Source organism: Portunus trituberculatus, chromosome 44 (genome assembly GCF_017591435.1).
Source record: "Portunus trituberculatus isolate SZX2019 chromosome 44, ASM1759143v1, whole genome shotgun sequence".
NCBI lineage: Eukaryota > Metazoa > Arthropoda > Malacostraca > Decapoda > Portunidae > Portunus > Portunus trituberculatus.
This window is the reverse complement of record NC_059298.1, coordinates 3,131,356-3,140,553: the sequence shown is the minus strand read 5'-3', so window position 1 is coordinate 3,140,553 and position 9,198 is coordinate 3,131,356. Positions and strand designations below refer to the sequence as shown.

The 9,198-nt window shown below is 33.6% G+C and overlaps 1 protein-coding gene across 4 annotated transcripts in view; it reads left to right on the top strand.

Annotated features, from left to right (window-relative positions):
• The window catches only part of LOC123518620 (fragile X mental retardation syndrome-related protein 1-like), a 67,747-nt gene extending 58,844 nt beyond the window's left edge, over positions 1-8,903 (top strand). For all 4 annotated transcript variants that reach the window (XM_045279522.1, XM_045279520.1, XM_045279523.1 and 1 more), the window contains 2 exons: positions 4,505-4,666; positions 7,103-8,903. In XM_045279522.1, coding sequence (XP_045135457.1) covers positions 4,505-4,666; positions 7,103-7,545 — 605 coding nt within the window. In that variant the 3' untranslated portion in view covers positions 7,546-8,903. The remainder of the gene's footprint in view (positions 1-4,504; positions 4,667-7,102) is intronic.
• The last annotated feature ends 295 nt before the right edge of the window (positions 8,904-9,198 follow it).

The window sequence follows — 9,198 nt, the reverse complement described above, 5'->3', positions numbered from 1 at the left end:
GTACTACAGATTAGAAGTAATGAATTATATAGAAAAAAAGATTGCCAATTTAGACTGCATAAAATCATACCTTTTTGATGCAATGAAAATGAGTTGATTTCTTGTGCTATTCTTAAGTTCCTAAGTTTCAAATCAATAGTTAGAAGATATATGCAGTCATTATTATGAAAGTAAAGTAATGACGATGACTTTTAAGGGTTCACGTTTCTCTTTTATAAATGTTTAAAGGTAAAAACTGAATAATTCCAGACTTGGAGATGGGAGAGAAATGACTGAGTGATGAGTACACAGCTTATCTATTAAAGATATATGTAACCAAACATCTTTAGACATGTAAAAAACAGTGGCTTTACCACTTGATTTATGTTCTTGGGAGTTTGAATATATGCCCATTCATTATAACAACTAGGAAGGCTATGGAAGATCAGCATTTATGACACTTGCAAAGTACAGCAGGCACATAATACTTGTTTTGTGAAGTATTTCCTGATGTGACGTGTGTGTCAAGACTATGGAATTTGCAGATGCCATTTCTGGATGCCCAAGGCATGTTTTGAAGGTGGTCAATGGCATGGAATGGTAGGTAGCAGCTGGGCACAAAATAAGCAAAATGCCTTTGGTAAGAATTTGCTGTAACATTCCACAATATCTAGTCACTCCAAAAATCTAAACTACTAAGACATTTATAATTGGATTCAAGGGACTGGCTGTCTGCTTTCAGTTTTATCATGACAGCCTTTGTGTGTTTTTTATTGTTATTATTATAGAGGGATGTATTTGTATCAGGTGTTTCAGAATATTTAATTGGCAAAAGGTAATGGAAGTCACATAATGACTGTACAGTTGGTTTAGCTGAAGTTTTGATTGTGGTTATCCAGGCTTGGCATGTTCTGCAGAATTAAGGCATTACTTAAGGACGCTTGCAATTGTCAAAGATGATGCAGATATTCAATGATAATGACGCTTGTAATCACCAGACACTAGCTAAGTGAAAACTAGCTACTGGAATATAAAATCCTTTCTGTACTACTTGTTTGCAGATAGTGTTTTCTTAATAAAAAGAAGCAAGTTAACTTGTTTTTCACAATAACCTTTACTAGTCTTACATCAAATTTTCAAGAAATAAATTTTGTAAGTTTCATTGCTTCAGGATACACTCACCATACTGCTGTGAAGGATGTTGGGAGAATGATGTGGTTAACTGGTGGTGGTGGTGGCAAAATTAACCTTACAAATGTGGACTCTCTTCATTATAGTGCCTTCTCTTCTAATTAAGATTTAGTCCTGGCATGCTGTGTGCAATTAGTGTAAAAATTAACATTGCTGACAAGGGTGGAAGACTTTACTTAATTTTTACATGCATATTTTGATTTGCTTTTTTGTTGTGTTTTTGTATGTATAGTATTCAAGGTAAAGCAATACGTAGCAATGTAAGAGTGATAATCTATTATTCATATGTTTATTGTTATGTAAATATTTAGGAAAAATTGGTCACCTAAGAGTTTTAATTTGTCAGTAAGCGCAGACATAAACATGTTAAGTATCATTTGTCCTTATTGACTGTGTGAGTTTTCATTTTGCATATACTACATATGTAAATATAACCTATTCCACTGAAAATAAGTCATGCTTGAAAAGAATGTGTGTACAGCATATGCACTTTTTTTTTTCTTTCCAAAGATGGTATGTGTGATAGTAGAGCACTGATAAATATTTTAGAATGATGGTTGTAGGAACACAACCTCATTCAGTGCTATTTTATTTTTTGCTTGTCATAGGAACTTGAAAACTTTTATGTTATCTTATTCAAGTAGTTCTGTTTGTACAAATAATTTTTTCTTGGTTTTCACTCATTATGTTAACAGTATGGAATATTATTTATTTTGGTTTTATAGTATTTTCTCAAAATTAGTAGTATTTCTGAGATTATTAGTATTTATATATGTAAGCATTCACATTCCAAGACATTTATATATGTAAGCATTCACATTCCAAGACAAGTATTTCATAATTAACGTGTGATCTTATCTTATCTTTGATTTGGATATTATAAAAGCAGGGATGGCAGGTTTTCTTATAAAAGTAGACAACTCAAAGTCATTGGTATTTGTTTAGCTATTCACAAAGCAGTTATCATCAATGATTCTCTTTCATTATTAATAAGAGTTAGCCCTCAGGAGTAAACTTAGCTGATGTTTCACCACAGTAATAGAATTCTGGAACTTAATCATGATGTGCCATTGGCCATCTTGTCACAGAGATTATGAATGATGGTATCCAGTGCAATGGATAGATTTCTTTTTATATGATTTTTGTATTTTACATCATACCTTTTCCAAATCAAAGATTATATATATATATATATATATATATATATATATATATATATATATATATATATATATATATATATATATATTAATTCATGAATTCTCTCATGCCTTGTAAAGTAAATACCTGTTTTTTTTTTATTTATTTATTTATTTTTTATTTTTTTATTATTATTATCAGTTGTCTTGTTTTGCCTATAGTTTTGTGGTGTAAAAAGTACCGCCTTCCTTGAGAGAAAAATTCCCCAGCAAACATACAACTACGTACTGCCTTTGACAACACCTTGTTTGTTCGTAGATCTTTCCAAATTACCAATTTGTTCAAATTTCAGCTTATGAATTTTACCTAGAGTCAAAATAAGTAGTATTTAGATCAGTTAAGCTGTCATAACTTCCTAGGTGTCCATATTAGTCTTTAATTTAGTATTTGTTTCTGTTAGTAAAAAAAAATACATTGAATGGAGGATTAAATTAATGTATGTAAATTAAAAGAAAAAAAAAAATGGTGTAACAAAACAGCACTGTACTTGTAGCAAAGAACATTTATGTGAGAATTTAAACACTGGAAAGTTCTAGATATAGTACTTTTTAGCTTGTGCAAAAGGCTCCACCTTGCCATACAAGTGACTTCACATTAATGCCAACTTCATACTTTTCTGAACTCTAATGAATATTTATTTATTTATTTATTTATTTTGTATTGTTAAAGCAGCCAATTTCTTGCACATATCCCTGATGTAGTTTTATACCTAATGGTTGAGTGACATTATATTTCCTGTTGAACACAAAGCTGCCAATTTATATTGAAGACATGGATGAATGGATAATTGTATTAGCCTTTTTTTATAAACATGAAAATAGTATATATTTTAAAGTATTTTATATATATATATATATATATATATATATATATATATATATATATATATATATATATATATATATATATATATATATATATATATATATATATATATATATATATATATATATATATATATATATTTTTTTTTTTTTTTCTAGATATCTTCAGTTTCAAAGAAGGGCAGTCATGAGTCCATACAATATTAAAATTCTCTAGATGAAAATTTTTGGTGTGTATGTGCAATGCTTATGAAAACTTCTATAGAAGTGAAACTAAGTTCTCAAGGATAAGTGAACATGTCTGAAATGAGCTTCTAAGGCTGACTCCTTGTTCATAAGGTCTAATTAACATTTTGTGACAGAGACATATTTTTATCAACAATTGCATGTTAATATTTCAGCATTGTGTCAGCAATGTTGGCACCATTTTGTTTATGAAAACCATGCACTATTTTTGTTTCAAGTATGTAAACCATATTCTAGTTGCACATTTGGGGGCATTCAATTTTTATTATCATAGCAGAATGAGCAAAGGTAAGATGGTTACCATAAGATTTTTTTCTTTCAGTTTTTAAATAACTCTGAGCTTATAAAAAGAGTAATTGAAAAACTAAGATTCATATGCAAGCCAGTGAGATTATATATTTTCTCATTTTTGTAGCGGCAAGTTCTTGGTGATCACTCATATACCTTTGCAATTAAAATGATAACTTCACTGTATCACTATTTAATTTGCTTATATAAGTTGCATGAATTGATGTAAATTAGAGCTTAGAAGATATCCTCAAAGTTTATTTCCGCTGTAAGACTTATTAAGAAATCAGAGTTCAATGCTATAAAATTTTATTGTTAAAACTCATCTGATAGGTTTTTGAGTTTACAAATACTAATTTATCATATACTTAATGACTCAAAAACCTCAAATGACCATTAATAAGTTTACTACGTGGAGAATTCTTATTTCTTTGTTGAAATGATGAAAATATATAATTGACTATATTAAACATACAAAAAGAAAAAAAAGTGAAAATAATGATTTAGAGAAACTAAAGTAACTTTTGCCTTTGCCATTTGTGGTACAAAGGAAGAATTACTGATAAAGGAAAAATATATGTGGTTACTTTTCAATCATTATCTTTTGACTTTATTTCTACTGAGTCATATAAATTGTCAGTAATTTGACAGCTTTTCTGTTTACATAAAGATAGTAAGATAGAAATTCTTCCAAGCTGCTGTTGCCTGAATACTTGAATGTACAATGTAATGAAAGAATGTATGGGAATATATCCGTTAAATCATAAACCTTGCAGGACGGTGGTCACGACAAGCAACTCCAGAGTGGGATGAAGGTGATCCATCGCTGCCACCCAGGACTGCACGCCGGCACAATGAAGAGCGGAGACGAGTTGCAGATGAGGAGGAGACAGTATTAGATGCTGCTGAGACTGGAAGTGTTGGAAGTATTGATAGAGGTATGTTGCTTTGTCATGCCTACATATATTGCACATTTCATAAACTTGACTTGGGTATGAAAAACTTTTCTTCTACTTCCAAATATTTATTTATTTATTTATTATTTTTTATGCTTTAGTTTACTCTTAATGGTGGTAGCAGCATTTATTGGATCAATTTTGTATATATATACAGTAGTACTTAGTTATAACAGACTCTTAGGAGGTGAGGGGTTGCCCGTTACTGAGAGCTGTTTGTCTGCGATACCCTTAAACCCAGCCCCCCTCTCCTTATTTTGGTAATTAATTATCTTTTAGTAACGCAAAAAAATATTTTGAACATTTAAACCACTTTATTCTATGCTTAATGCTGAAATAAAAGAGCTATTATTATTTAAGAAGTGTACAGTCTTAAAAGTTTGTCTTACCAAGAATAGAAGAATTAAAGATATAACTTCCTGTGGGGTGTAATGTGGTGTCCTTGGTGAGGACTGTGAGAAGGAACAGAGTGCCTCTGAACTATCACTCAGTGCCATGGAGTCAAGGTGATCATCATGGCATGATTGTATATGAATACAAAGATATGATATCCATTATAGCAGGCAATAGAGGGATGGAAATACAAATATTATGGTGATTGCAACACACAAGCTAAAGAGGGTCTCAAGAAGAAGAAGAAAAAGAAGCAGCAGCACTGCGGCCATTGCCAATGGGCAGTAGACAAATGTCTCCTCATCTACTGCTTTGTCCATCACAAAACAATGTTTTCTTGGTGGTAAGGCTTGTAAAAAGCTAATAGGAATGTTGTTTTGTGAACATAAATGTATACATGAGACCTCACTCCTCAGTCTGGAGCTAACCCACACTGTGAATGGATAGTTTCTCTGCGTTTTCATTTAGTGTCCTACAGTACGACATCCAAGCGTCCTTTAACCTCCTCACAGGAAAGTGATTCCAAGAAATCAAGGAAGACTGTGACTATTGAAAAGGAGTTAGAAGTGTTAGATCGCTTTACGTGCAAGGGGAGAAAAGACCACGTGATTGTTCATGCAATGGGACTGAGAGAGAGCATGTTGTGTACCATCAGAGCTAATAAAATGAGAAAGTGTGTTTTTATTGTTTCCGTGACCTATTGATACATCACTAGGTCATGGAAACAATAAAAACACACATTCTCACCTGTGCTTCATTCTTGTTCAGGAAATTAAAAAGTCATTAATTCAATATCATTTGTTGTATGATTTTCTGTGCCAGGAACATTATCCCATATTCATACATTTATTATTGGTGTGTTCAGTGAAATAAACTGTGAGTAAATTTGGTGGTGGTTGTTAGTAGTGTTTGTTTACCATCATCTCAGCTGATTGAGTCACGCAGACCACGCTGCCTCTCCATTCCACCACAGGTAACATGGAAAATTTATGAAGAGAACCAGCCCTGTTACTACTGAAGAGTGTGATTTATTAATAGACTTGGTGAGCCAGGAAAAAGTGCTTCTAAATAAAGGCACAGATGGCCATATAGTGTGGCCTTAACACAGGAGAGATTTTCACCTCCTTCAAGTGTGCAGGCTAAGGGAAGAGGACATTCCACCAGCTATTTACATACATGGGTACTTATCAAGCGATAAAGACATACAACCAATTGTAAGCTAAGTAGAATTCTGATAGAAAACTTAGGAGATGGTGATGAGGTGATTGAAGTTGGTGGTGGTGATGTAGTTGTTCCTGGACTTGGTTCTGATCACAATCTTTGTAAAGTAGGCTGTTTGAATGATCACATATATTGTCATGTCTATAAAATCAGTTAGTTCACATAAAAACTGATAATAATAGGTATTTAGGCAAAATTAATGTGAAGGTAATGACGAAGACATGGGTCTTGGTTCACCTTTGCGGTGAAGGCAAATCCTGTCTGATTGTTGACTTCCCAAGCTGCAGGAAGGCAGCGTTTGCTCTTAAAAATACTGATTTCTCTCGGATGGTATCCTTCATCTGATGAAGGTAGAAGGTAATGCTTAAGAATCTAGCTGAGAGCGTCTCAGGCGGTTGCCCCCAGAAGCAGCGTGGGTACACATGACCTCATCGAGTCGAGTTAACCCGTGTTAAATTGAATAAATTGCATTATTTAATCATATGCTCTTAAATATCATGTCACATTAAATCAAAATTGCTTTATTGAAACAAGTGTTAATCGAGATTTGACTGTATATATTTATATATATATATATATATATATATATATATATATATATATATATATATATATATATATATATATATATATATATATATATGAAGAAATGAAATAGATACTTCAAGTATTTTATTGATTATTCATTGAGGCATACATTCTAAATTTCATTATTTCTTAAGTCTAAATTTTATAAACTGACATGAGAAAATTAAGCAACTCTGGTACAGTTTTCTAAAATATCTATTGGAACATTTGTTTCAGATTCTATAACAAGTGAAGGACGAAGACGCAGACGTCGTCATCGCAAGGTCCGTCGTCGAGGTGGTGGTAGTGGTAGCGGGGAAGGTGGAGATGGAGAGGTTTGGGCCACTTCTGCTGATGAAGGCTGGCCTGCTTCTGTTGATGAAAGTTGGCACACTGCTAATGAAAGTATGGCCACTGAGGAAAACTGGAATGCAGCAGGTGAAAGCTGGGATAGTCAGTCAGCTCCTGGACGAGCTACTAAGGAACGTACTCCAGGCTCTGAAACTGGCAATCGTCGAGGTAGGGGGAAAGGACATTTTGATGGACCTCCAAGCAGGGAGGGAACGCTTCCTCGAAGGCGACCTCCCCGCCACGAAGGCACACCAGCTCGTCAGTCTCCTGGGAGGCGCCCACCTACACAGCCCAGAAGGCCTAATGCAACAGCTGTAAATGGTAACTAAAGCACACAAACAGTGGCCCTTTTCCCTAACCCATGGCATCTGTTTAATGAAAAAAAATATCATTCAGTCTTACTCTCACCTGTTTTATTATGCATAAGCTGAATCAGCCATGGTAAAATTGGGAGGAAGAGCCATCTTGAGATGTGCTAATGAAGAAAAAAAAAAAAAAAAAAAAAAACTGAATTTTTGCCCCTTTTATTAACGTTAATTACACAGTACCCTGAAGTTGACTTTCCTACCATGAATTAATGATGTTTTAAGCAACACAGCTGTCTCTGAGATGGCAAAAAGAACCAGACTTGGCTAGAAGTTTAACTTTTTGAGAAAGGCAAAATAATCCAGTTTAGATATTTTGGCTTAAAGTAGGAACTTAGGTTTAAGAATTATAGAGTTTGAAAGATACAAAAGTCTAAAGACAGATTGGCTTGATACATATGTATGGAAATTAGTAATGCAGTAATGTAACTAACATATGAGGTGTTTTGTTTGGATTTGGAGGACTTAGATGTTTGCAAAAAGAAATTTTGACAGCCTTTTCAAATAAAAAAGATTAGTCACCTTTAATTGATATATATATAGTGCATTAATGTTAACTGCAATTTAAATGTTTGTTGGTTATGGATTGCCATTGAAAATATCTATAATAAAAGTTTCATAGAATATGTATGCAAGAGCACACTCATTTTTAGGAACTACATTGTGACAATGATGATTACCTCTGAGATTAACTAATATAAATTTGAGGTATGTGTAGGTCATTCTGACCAGGGTCTGGAAGGAGTAGAGTGGTGCATATTTTTTGGCTAATTTTTATCCTTATAGATATCATTGCTTTCCTTTAGTTTTCAGCTGCATTTGCCTGAAGTTAAAACTGCATGTGGTTACTAAATATAAAATTAGGTTAACATTTTGAGTCATTTTCTCTCTCTGATGTGACTGGGTATGGGTAGTTCCTGCACTAGACATGGCTCCTTTCTGGAGAGGTTACACCAAGCAGTGAGGGCAAGATGCTCTCACCCTCAGGAGCATGTTCTATGCCATCACTTGTTAATGGTAGACATTTGTTGCATGCTATCTTGAGATTTGAAATTTGGAGGGATGAACCTTATGCAGTACTTTGCATTGGTTATGTAGCTCTGTGAATATTTTAATGAGATCAAAAGTAAAAAAATTAAGTTTCAAACATATTTGAAATTTTAAAAGTATGTTGTTCTGATCTTTAGAACTTCATTCATGTCTTCTATTAATTATCATTTGGCTTAAATATTGAATTGTCTTAGAAATTTCTCTCTCTCTCTCTCTCTCTCTCTCTCTCTCTCTCTCTCTCTCTCTCTCTCTCTCTCTCTCTCTCTCTCTCTCTCTCTCTCTCTCTCTCTCTCTCTCTCTCTCTCTCTCTCTCTCTCTCTCTCTCTCTCTCTCTCTCTCTCTCTCTCTCTCTCTCTCTCTCTCTCTCTCTCTCTCTCTCTCTCTCTCTCTCTCTCTCTCTCTCTCTCTCTCTCTCTCTCTCTCTCTCTCTCTCTCTCTCTCTCTCTCTCTCTCTCTCTCTCTCTCTCTCTCTCTCTAAAGTTGTAACCCTGTAAGATGTAGAAGTCATACTCTGTGATAAGTATGTATTGTTGATTGGTTTTTGTGAACAGATCAGCTTGGTGAACA